Source organism: Glycine max, chromosome 12, assembly GCF_000004515.6.
Source record: "Glycine max cultivar Williams 82 chromosome 12, Glycine_max_v4.0, whole genome shotgun sequence".
Lineage (NCBI taxonomy): Eukaryota > Viridiplantae > Streptophyta > Magnoliopsida > Fabales > Fabaceae > Glycine > Glycine max.
Genome location: NC_038248.2, coordinates 38,460,600 through 38,477,868, shown reverse-complemented (window position 1 = coordinate 38,477,868; position 17,269 = coordinate 38,460,600). Strand labels below are relative to the sequence as shown.

The window sequence follows — 17,269 nt, the reverse complement described above, 5'->3', positions numbered from 1 at the left end:
ACCAGCCATTTTCAAACATATTAACTGCAAAGAGAGAATCAAATATGTACCCCAACCATATCTGAATATGAGAAAAAAAATATAAAGCTTTCCAAAATTGAACTAGTGTATGGATATTCGATTTTGGTAAGCAGTTTTAAGAAAACTCTTTCATATATATATATATATATATATATATATATATATATATATATATATATATAAATATAATATTAATAAAATGTAATAAAAAATGATACAATTTGTTTCAAAAAAATCAAAATTGTTTTAGGAAAAATATTAAAGTAAAAAAAACACATGGGTACAATTGAAATTTCACAAATACTTTATTTATATATTTTATTTTATTACTTATCATATGGCTTTTTTTCTTTTTCATTTCACTTCTCTAGTATCTCTACCAAATAACTTAATTTCTCACTCTGATATTTTTATTCGTTTTCTTGCTCATACTTTCTTTTATTACAATCAAACATAGTCATATTTATGTGAATGCATGATTGTTGAATAAGCAATAAAGGAATGAAAATAGGATTTAAGCGAGGAGGCTAGAGAGGAGAGGGGGGAATAGCATAATACTAGTAGTTTTGACGCGTAAGAAGTTGTGGATGTTGGTGAGCCAACCCTTTTGCTAGCTGGCTGTCGGCACGTGACTCACACCCTCTCCTTCTCTCACTCTCCCTTCCTAACTCCCTGCAAACAAAAAGCGTAACATCGCTTCGCCTTCCATCATCAATCCAAAACCCCAACCTCAAATCAAATCCCTCTCTCTCATTTCCTCCTTCACCTCACACTTTTCTTCTCTCTCTGTGTTTGTTTTTTATGCGCCGCGGTATTTTTAACTGATTCAGATTCAAATGCTATTGGACGCAAAGCCAGATTCGGACTCGAATGCTTGGATCTGCTGCCGGTGAATTCGCTGCTCCTTCTATCTCGCTGATCATTTTTCCTTTCCGCTTTTGCTCGTGTTGTAATTGCAAGCGATTTCATTCCGGCTGTGCTTTGTTTCTTCTTTTTCCGATGGCGTAACATTCTCGCTCCAGGCATTGTTTCTGTCTCTCCGCATTTGTTCTTCGATGTGCTTTTTCGAAGATGCCGATTTTTTTTTTTTAATTCGGTTTTTGTGATTTGCTGCGAATGGAGTTGAGTATGTGTGGGATGTAAGTAGGTCATTTGTTTGATCTGAATGTGGTTTTCATTGTTATTGTGAGACTGTTGGTTTTTGAGAATTTGAATTTGGATCGTTGAATTGGCTTAACTCGTGATTTTGAACTGTTTGTTGGTTGAAATTTGAATTGAACTGTGCAGGCATTCTTTTAAAGAGGTTATGATATGACATTTGCTTTCAAACTATTTAGTGCTGCTGTGATTTTTCTTGCGGATTTATGAGAGCAATCTACCGTGTTAGGAAGTTTCCAAGTTGTATTTTTGTCATACAAGTAACTAGTTTTGCCCCTGTGTCGCGTGCTGTATTGTTATTGACTTATTATTACCTTTTTCTGTTTTTGTGTTTCTCTGTAATGCTGATTGGATTATGGAAATACATAAATAAACTAATACAGTACAAGGAAATGGTTTAAAACAAGACAAAATAATTTGGAGCTCTCCCTTTTTTGCTGTTTAAAACAAATGTAGAAACCATATAAGAGAGGCAAGAATAAATGGAAAAAAGTGAAAACAAAGTTGACCATGGAAAGAGAATAGACTTGGCGTTGAGTAGGAATACTCAATTTAGCTGAAAAAATGAGATGGATATTGTACAATTTGTCCTAATAATACAGGTTGAAATGAACATACTTTGAAAGAAGCAAGAATAGGAGAGATTCTTCGGTATACCAAATAAAGGGTAATTAGAAATACTTTTGGAGACATTAGTTTTGTGCCAAGAGTTTTCCTTTGGATGTGCAATGAATAGTACTATACGATTTGTAAAGAGTGATAATGGTACTAATGATGCCTTATGCTTATGACCTGGTGTTTATCCATGAGGTGAAAAATTCCTTTTTGCTTCAGTGGGGCTTATCTTACTGATTTACCTGTATCATTTTCGTATAGAGACCATTTTGGTCAAATATAAGGTGAGTGACTGTTTGCATTGGTACTCTAGAGGAATATATTATAACTTATAAGTTAGTAAATGACAACAACAAAAAGCTTTATCCCACTAGGGGACGATAAATAAACAGTCAGAATATTTAAGACTAGTTAATTTAGAAATTATAAGAATTTCAATGTAGATGCAATAGCATTTGGAGTTACAATTTTAATTAATAGATGGGAGTGGAAATTTCTGTCGTCAACACATTATATAGGTGTGAATGACAGATATTATGTGAATGACAGATATTGTCTTTCACAAGAGTGGTTTGGTTATATGAATATTCCACAGTTACACGGTATAACTTTGTCTACACCTCCAATATTGAAGATATGTTCTGCATTTTAATATAGAGATTTGATATTTCTCATATATGTCTTTGTCATTATCTGTTTCTTTGATTTAGGACGATGTATCATGGTGATTCCTTTGTATGCATTTTTTAATAGTGGGAAAGTGCTGAGTTGGAAATGGTCTATAAAAGGTCTCAATTAGTCAACATTTAGTAATGCATTTTCTGTTTCCTTCTGAGAGTGGAGATAGGTTACATAATAAGGGTCCAATATCTGATGTTTTCATATGAGTGATGATTTGTTGGAAATGTGATAACTTGCACAAAGAGGCTTACTCTTTTATTATGAATGATTTGGACTAAGATAGTTATTGCTTCCTGGTGTCCTGAGCTCTCCATAGTGATAATATCAGTTCTGAAGTTTACCATCTATGGTTGATTTGGGGATCATCTAAGTGAATGATCCATTAGTGTCATGGGATTCATGCACAGTGGAGCTAGGGCAATGCTAACAAATTTGCTACTTTTATTTTTGTATAGTAATTTTTTTTTGGCTCTTGGTTGTAAGCTTCAGTTTCATGTGTTATGATTTTGAAAATTTTCATTCCTTTTTTATCTGGTGTTTTATTTTTTTAATCTGCCATATCCTTGTTTTTTGGTTCATGCAGGTTACATGATCTCCAGCTTGAAGCAGTTGGAGTTACTGAAATATATATTTCAATGATTTTGTATTTTAAGAAAAACCTTTAGCCTGGATATGTCTCTTATGGGTTTATAATTGTGGCGAAATGGTTTTTCATTCCAAATATATAAGAACATGGAGGAGACACGAGAAGATGCAGGGCCGGCAGAGCAAGGGCCATCTAATGTGTCGTGGTGGCCTTCAGATTTTGTTGAAAAATTTGGATCTGTTTCTTTGGGTTCTCAGGATGAGATCTTAAGTAATAAGGAGTCTCCTCGACATTTTGACAAAGATGTTTTGTCTTCTCAGAAAGCATCACAAACACTCTGGCGCATTGGAGTGCTTTCAGAACCAATACCAAATGGTTTCTATTCAGTCATTCCGGTGAGGATTGATTTATAAATTACCTTCTTAGTACTGCAGATGTCTATTTGCTCATCCTAGAGTTGCTAGTAATATTTTCTTGTCAATCTCTCTCTTAAAAGCTTTATTAGATGGAGTGCAAGTTCAAAAAATGATTTTATATAACATTTATTTTTAACCAAAAATGAAAGAAGGTTTGTGTCTGTGATTGTGTGTGAGAGAAAGGGTTACACAGAACTGTGAATTTATTTTTCATACAAGTGCTCAAGTTATATAGATTGTAGGAATAGTATTAACAATCTTCTGCAGTTACTTGTTAAATATTGTTTGTTGCATTATACAGATGTTGGTGTTGCTCGACACAAGAGGTTTATAATTAGTAGAGCTGAAGTTACAATGCGCATGTTATTGCTGTATAACTGAACATTTTAAATGTGGTGATTACAGAGAACCAAAGGTGTCTCTTTAGCTTCTGCAAAGTAGTTGGTGTTTATAATGTCATTAATGAAATTATAATTTAGTTTTGCCTAGAGAGGGAAATTCAGTACAATCTGGAATTTGACATTGGCAAAAATAAATATATATTTTATGTATTTTATTTGCAAGTGTTATTCTGTAAATTTTCAGATTGTAATCAGATGAAATTTCTTGCTTGGAGCTGATCCTATTTCATCATGTTCTGTTGAATATATGTGGTTTTTCAAGTTCGTATGATTACTTAGCTGTATCAGATAATTTTTACTTAGAGATAGATTTTTAATATGTGTTTCAAAAACCTCTGCTCATTCATGGATTGTGACATGTATTGCTGTTTGAGTTTGTTGATGGTATCCTGGTTCTTGATGTGTAACTAAAATGATTTTTCTAACTCACTGCATTTTCATTAATTAATTTGATAACATGCAGGAGACAAGACTCAAGGAACTTTTTGATAGTATTCCTACCTTGGACGAGCTTCATGCTCTGGGTGGAGAGGGTTTTAAGGCTGATATCATTCTTGTGGATTCAGAGAAAGATAAAAAGCTATCCATGTTAAAGAAATTAATTATGGCATTAGTTAGAGGATTAAACTCTAATCCAGCTGCCATAATTAAGAAGATAGCTGGATTAGTATGTATTTTACCACATCTTACTTTGTTGCCCTTTTTTATGTATAAGGATATCCTAGCATATTATTGTTGCTTTACTGTCATAATTGGAACCTGGAAGTTAATTTTTTCCTTCTACAAAAATGTATTTTACAATTTTGATGCATATTGTTTCAAAACAATTTTCAACATGAAAATTTCCAAAATAGAAATAGTATATACTTTTCAAGAAAAATGTTTTATTTTAAACTTGTTTGGGTGGCTGTGTTAATATGTTTGGCTTTCTGATGTTAGTCATGGTCAGCTACAACTTTGTTTGGAAGAAATCATTTCATTATAATTATTATTTACAAGTCTGTTGGTGGGCTTTACGGGAATTAGATAAATTATGTGTGGGAACTTTCTTTCCATTGACTTCATTTATTATTTAGTTTATCTTCTAAGCATAGTTAAAGGTGTTTTATGCTTATTTTGACCTCTATTTCTGAACAGGTTTCTGATTTTTATAAGTGTCCCAATGTGGAAAGTCCAGCAAAAGCTGCACTAGATGAAAGCTCTCACATGTTTGAGAATCGAGGAGTCCAGATGCTGGGGCAAATAAAGCATGGTTCTTGCCGTCCTCGAGCTATCTTATTTAAAGTATTAGCTGATACTGTTGGTCTTGAAAGTAGGCTCATGGTGGTAAGCTCTTGATTGCTCTCTGCCATACACTATCTACACTTGACCGCCCTAGTTCACTAATGTTTGACTATACTTACAAATTTACAATGCATTTAGCATAAGAATTAATGGTTGTGACTCAATGTTGTAATACTAGTTTGCCACGCTCTTCACACCTAGTGGGATAAGGGCTTGGTTTGTTGTTGTTATTCAATTTTGTTCATCATCATATAATATTTTATAAGGATATATCTTGTACTACCATTCTCTTTATCAGGGCTTGCCAAATGATGGAGCTATTGAATGTCAAGACTCATACAAGCATATGTCTGTGATCGTTGTATTAAATTCCGTGGAAATGCTGGTTGATCTTATGCGATTTCCAGGCCAATTGTTACCACGATCAACCAAGGCAGTTTTTATGACTCACATTTCTGCAGGAGAGAGTGATTCAGCAGAAAATGATTCTTGTGATTCACCATTAGAACCTAACAGTCCTTTATTTGGGGTTTCAGAGAGGTTAGATCCTAACAGGTTTAGAAACTGTCATTATTTTTGCTTTGACTTGATTACACTTTTGTTCCCTTTAAATTTGATTATGGTTACCCTAACTTTAATTACAACAATGTTATCTTGTAGTTATTAAATAGCTGCCATAATGTTGCAACACTTTTTTCCTGATCTAGTATTATGACATGCCATCTCTAAGTCAGCAAATTCAATAACAAAAGAGTATTGTCATAAGGTTTTATGTCATGTTGGAAACTGGCATGACCACATCAGCATCAAACAGACAGGGATATAATTGTAGCAACTATTGAATAGGATAACATTGTTGCAATTCAAAATTGGGGGATCAAAATTAGTATAACATTGGGCTCAAAAGTGTCATAAAGCCATTAGCTTTTTTTTTTTTTTTTCCTTTTGATTATGCATTTGCCAAACAATTTTCAAATTTATCTTGCACTGAACATTTGGTCAAATACAATGTTCCTACATTCTCAATGATAAATGAATTGTGAGATTATAGGTACAAAACCGTTAGACCTCTATCTTTAATCTTTATATCTTTTCATCCAGTTTCAAGAGTTGTCAATTGATGGTATTTCTTTGTCCCCTCTTACAGTGCTGAGAAGGAGGAAAACCTCCAATTCCATAGAAGATTTGAAGCATCTTCAAATGTATCAGGCCTTTCCTTGAGAAATGTGATGTTAAGATCAAATAGCAGTTTGAGGTAATACTTCCATTGCTTTTCAGCCATGTTTCATGGTGGCTTTCTCTTGTTTTCATTTCAGTTGCAGATGTTCTACATTTTCTTTACCTATAGTTTTTATTATATTTGTTTTTTTTTTGGTGTATAATTTGGAAACTTTTTTACTAAAATCTGTAAAAATGTAGACTAAGTACGAACTGTTTCTTGTTTGAATTTTTTTTGTCAATTATCTTAGTTTGTCACATAGTGAACCCAACATTGCCACTGCATTTGGTCGGCGTAGTCGGAGAAAGGTCATTGCTGAACAGAGGACAGCTAGTTCAAGGTGGGTATGCATAAGTTTGGTTTAGGTTCCAAACACATGATCCATATAATATATGATCTTGGTTTTTGTTACTTTACTGATCATGGTGCTTAGAAACTTTTCTCTGTTTGATAAAACCTTTCATTTATCTTTGATGGCAATGAGTCTTTTTTTAATCCTGGTTTGCTCTTGTTCTCTTGGTCTCTGTCAGTATGTGATGGTTTAGAGTCTTGATGGGCTAGAGCCTAGGGTGTGACACTACAAGGCATATCTGTAGACATTGTTGGCAAGAACAAGCATGGAATGTTGTACAAAGTTGTCCTGTACCCAATCTGATAGGATAGATTTGCTGATTACTCCCAGATATGTAATGTTTGTTTCTCATGTTATAGATTTTCACAAAAGTAATGGTCATGGTCTGTGAAATTCACTATTACTTTATCATAGTTTTCATCTTTACCTTTACTTGGAATTGACGCCGGTTGCATTTTTACACTACACAATGATTCTTGGAAGCAGCATAGGTTAATTTACCTGACATTTAATTATTGATTACACAACATTCTTTGTCTGGTTTCGGACTGAGAAATTCAGTAGTAGTGTATCATAGCGGATAGGAAGAAGATCAAGAACAGGAATCATATCGGGAGAAAGTGATGATAAATTGCACATGGTTATTTGTGATAAAGACATTTTATTGTCATTAGTATGGACAGTTTAGAGGTAGAATTACTTATTATTGAGAGATTTCATGGCTTCAGAAGGTTGATGTTTGGTCTCTATAGTCTTCATAGAGTATTTGGACTTATGAAAGTTATGCATTTATAACTAAAGACATTGATGTTTTGGGTGTGGCACAAGATAACAGCCCTAGTTCCATGCATGCACTAGCTCTGCATGACAATGATTGGAGCAAAAATACTGTCAGAATTGCAGTGATGAAACTGATAATGAAATTTCACTTTTCCTGATAGAATAGAATAACTTTTACTTGCTAACTTTAGTGGCGATTTTCCATTAATATTTTTGGTTAGTAGTTTGGACATGCCAAGTCTGTCTTTCAAATTGGCCTATGTATGTTATCATTTTCCATTTAGTGGCAAAGGTATCTTAATCTAAACAGCCTCCTAATTCTAAATACCAATTTTAAAGACTTATTTTCAGTCTTCTTTTTGTGTTTGAAATATTTCTGGTTTTGCAGTCCAGAACATCCATCATTTCGAGCACGTGGGCGGTCCATGCTTAGTGGTGATAGGACAACGTTTAGAGATTTTGCCGATGATCAGGCTACATCAAGGTCTTTATCTTTATTATCCCTTAATATCTGCTTATACTCTGTTATGTAAAGTCATAGGGGGTTACATGTTTTTGTAAGTATATTGTGTAATTAGTTGTTATCTACAATATTTATTTATTTGTTTTTGGGTTCTCCCTACATTCTGAATGAAGAGCACTTGCTAATATTTTTTTTACCCAAGCTTGTGTTGTCCTGTCTTGTTTTTAGCTTTTATTATTATTATGAAACAACTTATCGGTATATGTACCTGACTTTTACAGAATTTTAGATTTAATGATGTTGATGATAACTGATATTTATATGATGATATACGTATAGGCTTAAATATCTTTTTAGTTTCTCAAATTTGAGTCAAGTTTATTTTTGGTCCTCCAAATTAAATTGATATTTTTAGTCCTATAATTTGTAAATAGCTCACTTTTGCTCCCTAATTTGTGATCATTTTACTCCTTGATAAGGACCAAAAAATCACTTTTAAATTTGAGGGACCAAAAAGATATTTAAGCCTATACACACACACACACAACAATGTTGTAGCAGAAATTTGAACCAGTAAAGCTGAAACACAATTCGGTCGGTTGAAAGCAAAAATAGTGTGAGACGTGTGGAGACATACTGTACTTAAGGATTTATTTGCGGTGTAGCGCAAAAATTCTCCAGGATTTAGCCAAAGAAGATAGAGTAGAGCTTTACTGGTTCCACATTTCTGTTACAATGTTGTTGCTGGTTCAAATTTTCCAACAATCTTAAGGATTTATATATATCTTCTTCGTAAGAATCATAATCACATATATACAAAGATCCATTCACAATATAGCCTAACACTTATAACCAACACTCCTCTAGTCCTCTATACTCATCCTATCTCAACTGAATTCGTCCACCAAAATTTAGTTCCTAGATCAATCTAATAAAACCATGAAAGAACACCAAATCTGAATCTTTCTCGCCATTAAAAATCCTAGTACTTTCGTACCCTTTTATTAAAAAAAGACAACCGTTTTTTTATTTATCACATTATAGTGATAAAAAAAAATATCATTTTCAAAATCTCTATAAAAACCAAAATACCCTGACACTGATGGATCCTAAAAAAATATTAAATCCCCATTCATCCTTTCAATAGTTTCTCTAAAACATCTTAAATACGACAAAAACATACTTGTTAAATTAACAAATAATCCAATAAATTCATACTTATAACTGCCATATTCATGCCTTTAAAAAACATACACAAATGCAAAACAACTCTACATGTTAAGCATTTTATCTAATAATTTATCACATCACCAAACATATAATCAAACTCAAGGCATAACACACTTAGCATTCTCTTTATTTTTTAAACTTTTAATCAAGATTCATGACTATCATTAGCTATCTCCTCGTAATATTAGGCTTCTCTCTCATTTGATACTATACAAGATCAAACTTATATCTACTGCTGTATTGCCTCAAAAGAAAATAAGAAGTACTGTTTAATCACCAACTCAAGTATGTGGGGACAAAAGATGTGAGGAAACTGATAACCAATATCTCCAAATTTTAGAGTAAAGGAACCTCAACACCTCATGAAGTAATGCACATTGAGGTCAAAAACCATTTAAAATATATTGGTCTAAAAGTAAGTCTCATCTCATTTTATCCATGGAAACTGGTGCTCTCAGTATCATATATAATTGTTAGTTTTCTTCAAATTAAATGCCATAACTCAAACACAGACACAATAAATCCCCCCAAATCTCAATGAAGTCACCACTGTCAAGTGCCAACCTCCCAACAAATACATAATACTAAAATTTATTTGAAAGGGAGACATACACTGTTATGTTTCTAACCTTAGTCTCTAGTAGCCCATTACTCTTCTCAGCAACAAGTTACCAGTTTTCTCTTCTCACTTTAGAATCAGCGATCTTACTAGTATCACTTATTCATTTGCTTCCTTTCAATTCCTTACTATAAGAATGTAATCGAGCTTGTGGGCCATGTAGCAAAGCCAGTATTGGCAGAGACAGGAGCCATTACACTCACGCTAGTGTTGTGCTACCACTGTCACATTTGTTTCTTCTGATCTATAAAGGCCCCACACTAACCACATTTGAAAACAAATGCATATGATGGAAGCAAAACACAGCCTATAGCCTCAGTCTATCTTCTGAAATTGAAGCGATTGGAATTTTGGAATGAATCAAAATTAGGGATTTCATATATATGAGGAGGGATCAAGTTACTCCCATCCTCACCATTCATTTGTAATATTTTCCTTTGAGCCACATATGTGGTTTAATCTTAATATTTTCACATTCAATTCTTTGTCTGTTCAAGCATGAGGTGTTACCATCATATCCGACAAAACTTAAAACTAAATAAATAAGTAGAAAAAATGATAATCACCTTAACTATCATCAATCTAGATGGTGGAGTGGACTAGGGAGTGTAGAAATGATTTTCTTTTCTGCTCATATTTTGTTGTTGCTTTTGAAGCACCATTTTCTTACATACCCTTCATGCAAAAGCATGTCTTTCCTCCTACTTGTAGGTTTGTTGAGTTGAATGGGATTAACTGGGATGAGATTGTGTTGGCTGGCATTTACTTATTTTGCTCTTATCCCTTGTTCTTTATTATCTCATGATTTCTTATATACATGATTTATAAGGAGTTTGTCCATTTCTCAGATCCAGCTATAGGTCAGACAACACATCCTCGTCAGAAGCTCGTCGGATACGAAGAAGAAGCATCAGCATTACACCAGAGATTGGAGATGATATCGTAAGGTTGATTGTTGTTCTAAGATGCTTCTGGATTTATACTTGCTTCGTTGTGAAGTGTGCTTTCTTTGGTATATTGAGTTATCTGCTTTGAAATGTTTGAGTGAATCACTGAATTTCCATTTTCTAGCATTTTTTCTTCCATGTGATACCTTCCTTTTCAACATATGCATTCTCACATGCATATGTTAAAGATGATAGCTTCCCTGGATCATTCTGTTCACTGAACATAATTTTTTTTGGTAGGCGTCTAGTTAATCAACTCTTAATTTTTAAAACCTTTTGCCAAAGGTTTTCCTTTCATGTTTTTTTCTGCATTTGGTTTTTCAAGTTTAGAGAGTTTGATTTTTGCTTCTCTGTTAGGTTAGCTGACCATTAGTAGAAAATGGTGTTACCATGTCAACCAAACTCATCAAGTAAGGGTCTTGTATATATTTATTTTAAAATCTTGTGAACAATTACAGATGCCCAGGTCAGAACTGGTAATTTGTATTAATAGAGGTTCATATAATTTGGTCCAGTTGGGGAAAGACGTAACATCTTTTGGCATTTAAACCTGGATGTGATTTATTTGTGGAGCAAAGTTAACATCTTTTACCAGTTTGAAGTTGGATGTTATTCATTTCATTTGTGGCTTTTTTAGGTTGCCTTTGTGTATCTATACTTTCATATTCATATTATTCAATCCAAAGGTAAATGAAGCATGCTGTGATCTCAGTATTTTAACTTACCCTGTTAGAGGTTGAGCCTTGTGCAGGTGGGTTCTTACAACTGAAACAGTTTCTCTGCTTTGGGGGAGGGTTGCTTGGTCATATGACCCGCAGACTTTTAAATGGTGGGAGCCTTTTGCACTGGGCTGCCCCTTTTTGGTAGTATTTGGCCTGGCTTGTATTGTATGGCTTCTGTTTATTTTTCTTTAAAAGGATAAGCTGGGTCAAAAACAATTTTAGAAAAACTCTTAAAATAGAGCTTCTAATGAAGCTAATTGACGGAGCTTCTTCTTTAAACGAGATGAGAAGCCTAAAAAAGCTGGGCCAAACACTACCTTACTCTGTTGGGATATGCTCTTTTTTCTGTAGTATGCATTTGACTTGAATGTAATGCAAAAAATTTAGTTTCAGATGTTTAGTTCCTCTTTTATGGAAGAGACTTTGTTCTAGTACATTGGAGGTGCAAGGACACAAATAGATCATAGGGGAGGGAGATAGTGGAGGTTGAACCTCTGACATTGTCATTGCGTCCAAGTGAAGTGAGCCAGTGCTAATTGAGCTAAATGCTTATTAGCAATGGTTTCCTTTACCTGATATGAAAGGGATGCCGGATGAGCATCTTTATTTATTTTTATTAATTCTTTCCTTTTTTTCCTTCTTTGTTTTAAGAGGATTCCCTACCCCTTGTGCCATGTATATTTCTACATTTTTAATAGATATTTTGTGTAAAATAAAAATGCATTGGATCTGAATTGCTTGACCAGTTAATCTTTGCTTTTATTCTAACTTCAAAATGAATTAATTTGATATATTGTTATGAGTGGAGACTTGACTGCTTTGTCTGGTTCCTGCTTTAAGCTAAATTAGTAACCCAACTAATGTGTAATTGTGATATGTACCTGTGTCATCCTTCTATTCCAATTTCCAAACTTCATAGTTGTTTGTTATTTTATTTGTTTAATTTTGTGCTGATATGCAAGTTGTTTGAAATACTGTGATAACCCAGGATCTCTTCACTGTAGGGCTGTAAGGGCAATGAATGAAACTCTGAAGCAAAATCGTCTTTTGAGAGAACGAGGGGATGATAACTCATTCCCCAATTCTCCAAACAATAGTAGTAGTGATGCAAATCTTCAGAAAAATGTATGTCTGCTTTATTTTTAACAGTGGAATTTGCTATTATTTAAACCTTCTATTCTGTCTTTGCCTGTGCGTCTTTCAGCATCTCGTCAAACAACTCTTTATATCTTGCTTCTAAACCTATGTTTTCTCAATTGCTTTGATAGTCATGATGAAATGTCTATCATTTTGTTGGCTGATTTCCATATCTCTTATTTGTTTCTCATAAATGATGTTGTGTTTGGCAAATTACTTCAGAGTTGTCTTGGCTGGAAAAATCTCATCTTAAGAAATTATCTTCTCTTTGCTAATATTTACCAGACATTGATGCTAGAATAAAATCAACAAGGTCTTGATGTTGGAAGAATAGGGTCAAGGGTGATCTTTAAGGTGAGGCTTAAAGGGTCAAAACAGTACCTGCCAGATATATTTGGGTGTGAACTCTGACAGGTTTTAGGACAAATTGAATGTAGTGTTTTGATCTGGTGATTATTGATGTCTACCAAAAGATCAGGATCGGGAAGGAATAGAATAGAAAAAATAAGTACAAGTAGGAATTTATATCCTAAACATCACTCCTAGGGTTTGATTATATCATAATCATGAAAGCAAGTTATGCTTTCATAGTTCTTAAAGTATATTTTTATTAAAAAAATGCATTATAACCATTTAAATAGGCCTGTAATTTATCCCACAAGATTTATAATATATTCCTATATCTAGAATTATTGAAACTCTATACTATCACGAAATCTATAAAGGGAAGTGATAAAAACAAAACTCAATACACCTCTAAATAACAAAACAAAACCCATATACAAACGTAGACCAGGAATAAAACCACCACAAAACTGCTGCTATGACTGAATGTAAAATGAAATTAACACTTGTTAACTCTTAAAACTGTAGATAATTCATAATTGTGATCTAAGCCAGAATATGAAGACAATTTGATTTTAAACTTATGCTTTCTTTGAGCTAGAATGTCCTGCATCAGGTTTGCATACAGCTTCCAACCCCAGTATTTTAAAAATTTATGGTTTATTGAAGTTAGTGTCTTATGAATTATGTATATTTTTTTGTTGATCATTATATTATTAGCACGGCTTTGGCCCAAAAATAATTGGATTACCTTTTGTTTCAAACACAAAGTGTCTTTTTGCCCTTTTTTAAGAAGAGGGTGAGGGGTTTGCTTATTCAGTTCCATTTAGTCTTTTTGCCCTTTTTTAAGAAGAGGGTGAGGGGTTTGCTTATTCAGTTCAATTTAGATTTCATGCTCTACATGTGGTTTTCATTCTGCTATGACAGGTGTCAAATTTCCATCTTGATGGCCATGATGAAAGATCTGCCCTCTATTCTTTTCAGCGTGACCAAGGAGCTTCACAAAAGGCAATGTCATTACCATCTTCACCACACGATTATGGAGGCCAGGCTTCTAAGAGAAGTGGATCATCAAGATACGGAGTGAATGATGAAATGGAGTCAACATGGAATAAAGTACTGGAATCTCCAATGTTCAATAATAAACCTCTGTTACCATATGAAAAATGGAATATTGACTTCTCCGAATTGACTGTTGGAACTCGCGTAGGGATTGGTAAGTATTACCTCTTGCAGTTAAAATCATACGATTTATGATCTGCACATATAATGACTTGAAATCATTCATATGGTAAAGTAGGTTAAGAGTCTTGATTGAATTGCAAAGATGTTGATTTTTAAGTTTCAGTAGGTACAAGAGGAGAAATATCTTGAGTTGATTTGATTTATTAGAAAGGAGTTTAAGTATTTAGTTGGAGTGTATATATGTAATGCAATTTTAAGTGGAAGTGCTACTCAACTTTAGAAAAATAAAAATTCCTTTTGGCACGTTTAAGGTTTATGGTCAATTACTGTTTCAAGGGACCTATTGACGAATGATCTTATAAAGAAATAGTTGCTTGACCATTGATGTATTGTTCTTCTTTAGGTTTCTTTGGAGAAGTTTTCCGTGGCATATGGAATGGCACAGATGTTGCAATCAAGGTTTTTCTAGAGCAAGATTTAACTGCTGAAAATATGGAAGATTTTTGCAACGAGATATCTATTCTGAGGTATATTGCAATTCATATCTTGTTTGTAAGCAATTTGGTGTTCTATCTTAACATTTTCTGACTCTTTCCTTTCTGAATTGGTATTTGTTTTCCTCCAGCCGGCTCCGACATCCTAATGGTATTCTCCAACATCCTTACTATACTCTTTTGTAACTGTGACTTTCACATTGTACTTGAACATTTTGTATTCTAGATATGATAATCAATGGAAGTGAATCTGAATTTTTCTCTTTGGTTGTTTCAACTGATATAATTATTATAATAAAATATTCCTTACTCAAAAAGAATGAGAATAATATTAGGCACACTTTGGTTATAAGAAATCTCATGTAGCTTTTTCCTATGAATTCAGCTGTTATTTATATAGCGATGAAATTGTATGCAGTTATCTTGTTTCTTGGTGCTTGCACAAAGCCTCCACGCTTGTCAATGGTCACAGAATATATGGAGTTGGGATCATTGTATTACTTGATACATTTGAACGGTCAAAAGAAAAAGCTTAATTGGCGGAGAAGACTAAGGATGTTGCGTGACATATGCAAGTAAGTGTTATGGTTATTCATACTTAGAATCTTATTTCATTGGCATTTATTCTGAACAGGTGTTACACATTAATTACGATGGTGTCCTCTTCCTATAAATCATAAAATTTCCCCTGCCCATTTACTTTCACTTGAGAAATAGCTGTCATCTTTTTTGTTAATAGTGTTACATTATTTATTTTTTGTGAATTTGGTCACAATATTTAATTGTGAATGATTATTTTATTTTATTATATAATATATTTTAAAAAAAAATGCTTTTATTGTTACCTGTTTGATAGTGTGATTTAACAAATGAATTTTGAACACTAAGTAACTTGGTTGAATATCCAGTTCAGTTTTAAGTTTTATGAACATTGATATTACCCATTTCAAATGTCAATTGTTCCACGATACTGGAAAGACTACATTTGGTCTTCTCAATATTGACGAGAACAACTTGGTTGTGTGTAGGGGTTTGATGTGCATACACAGAATGAAGGTTGTTCACCGTGATCTGAAAAGTGCAAATTGTCTAGTGAATAAGCATTGGACTGTCAAAATATGTGATTTTGGGCTTTCAAGAATAATGACAGAGTCTCCCATGAGAGATTCTTCATCAGCTGGAACGCCAGAATGGATGGCTCCTGAGCTTATTCGAAATGAACCGTTCACAGAAAAATGTGATATCTTCAGCCTTGGGGTGATAATGTGGGAACTCTGTACCTTGAACAGACCATGGGAAGGAGTACCACCTGAGAGGGTATATATTCAACATATTAACTGTTCATGTTGCATGATGATTTCTGTTTCTGTTGTGTGCTTTATTGAAAGTTTTTCATTTTTCTCTGCTGATCAGGTGGTTTATTCTGTTGCGAATGAGGGTTCCAGATTGGAGATACCAGAAGGCCCTCTAGGCAGGCTGATTTCAGGTCCCTGCAACTTTCCTTTGTTACATGTTGATGGCAGAACTCAACTATCGACTTCAACTAATTACTTTGGTTTTGTTTTGTCTGCAGAGTGTTGGGCAGAATGTCATGAACGGCCAAGTTGTGAGGAGATTCTTTCTCGTTTGGTGGACATCGAGTACTCCTTGTGCTGAAGCAATATCTTTTGTACATAGAAAACTTTGGGTAGAGTTGTTACATTGTATTATCGGCTGATGTTGTGGACTATTTGTGAATTTTGTTCTTTTTCGCAGAACATGCGAAATATGAATCGATATCTTATCCCTGTGCTGCAGCTCGTCTCTTTCTGGGGCAATGAAAAAGATGAGATCAATCCGTCTCTCAACATAATTTTCTGTCCAATGAAAAGAACAGTGTTCCGAGTGTAGAATCGCTTTCCTGATCCAAATTGTTGATAATCTTGCATTTTTACGTAAATTTGAGAAGTGAATCTTTGATAATTGATTTGATTTGAATTCAAAGTGAAAAAAAATAATTAACCAAATTAATTTGAACCAATTTAATTAGTTAGTTTGGATTGTTAGTTTCATTGAATCAATCCAATTTGATGAACACCTCTACTCCCTAAGTTGTGTCTGTTTTCTTGGAGTATCACAATTTAGTCATGGATTTGTTGCGTATTTAAAGCATTTTATAAACGATGTTACATAGATTATTTGAGGCATGATTTTATTTTATTCACCGCATATTACATTATGTGAGAGCTTATTCTTTTAAATCATCATTAAACAAATTAAATTGGTTTAACACGTTAATATCATTGTTTGCATTTGTAATGCTAAAAAATGGATGCAAATTCATAAATCTTGTGACATCATTTCTTCAAGCATGATTTTGAGCTTTGATATGATCACCATGAGAAAATTGACCTTTTTAAAGTTATAAGATTTTGTTTCATTCTCAATGTATATTCTCAATGTATATGATCAATGAAATCTAATATATTAAGAAAGTCATGTGTGCCCATTTGCAATAGGTACTAATAATTTCATTTTTGTTAGGTCTTCTTAAATACTTAACTCCAAAAACCCCATCCATTCATAGATAAGTTGAGGCATGACTTACTTGAAGCAAGTGACTATAATTTTAGAG

General features: G+C 33.6%; 1 protein-coding gene across 4 annotated transcripts; it reads left to right on the top strand.

The window, feature by feature from the left end:
• The first annotated feature begins 556 nt into the window (after positions 1 to 556).
• On the top strand, positions 557 to 16,530 carry LOC100803469 (probable serine/threonine-protein kinase SIS8). Of its 4 annotated transcripts, none has more exons than XM_014765069.2 (17): positions 557 to 1,043; positions 3,059 to 3,456; positions 4,342 to 4,545; positions 5,016 to 5,204; positions 5,461 to 5,702; positions 6,310 to 6,417; positions 6,632 to 6,721; positions 7,902 to 7,997; positions 10,674 to 10,772; positions 12,499 to 12,619; positions 13,961 to 14,192; positions 14,565 to 14,688; positions 14,787 to 14,806; positions 15,074 to 15,230; positions 15,684 to 15,972; positions 16,069 to 16,141; positions 16,229 to 16,530. In XM_014765069.2, exons 2-17 carry the CDS (start codon positions 3,208 to 3,210, stop codon positions 16,309 to 16,311), a joined length of 2,376 nt encoding a protein of 791 aa, XP_014620555.1. In that variant the 5' UTR covers positions 557 to 1,043; positions 3,059 to 3,207; the 3' UTR covers positions 16,312 to 16,530. The 4 variants fall into 4 exon arrangements, with proteins under 4 accessions (XP_014620555.1, XP_014620556.1, XP_006592871.1 ...); XM_006592808.4 differs by having other exon boundaries at positions 558 to 910; positions 13,904 to 14,192; XM_041007610.1 differs by having other exon boundaries at positions 558 to 1,043; positions 13,904 to 14,192.
• Positions 16,531 to 17,269: the final 739 nt, after the last annotated feature.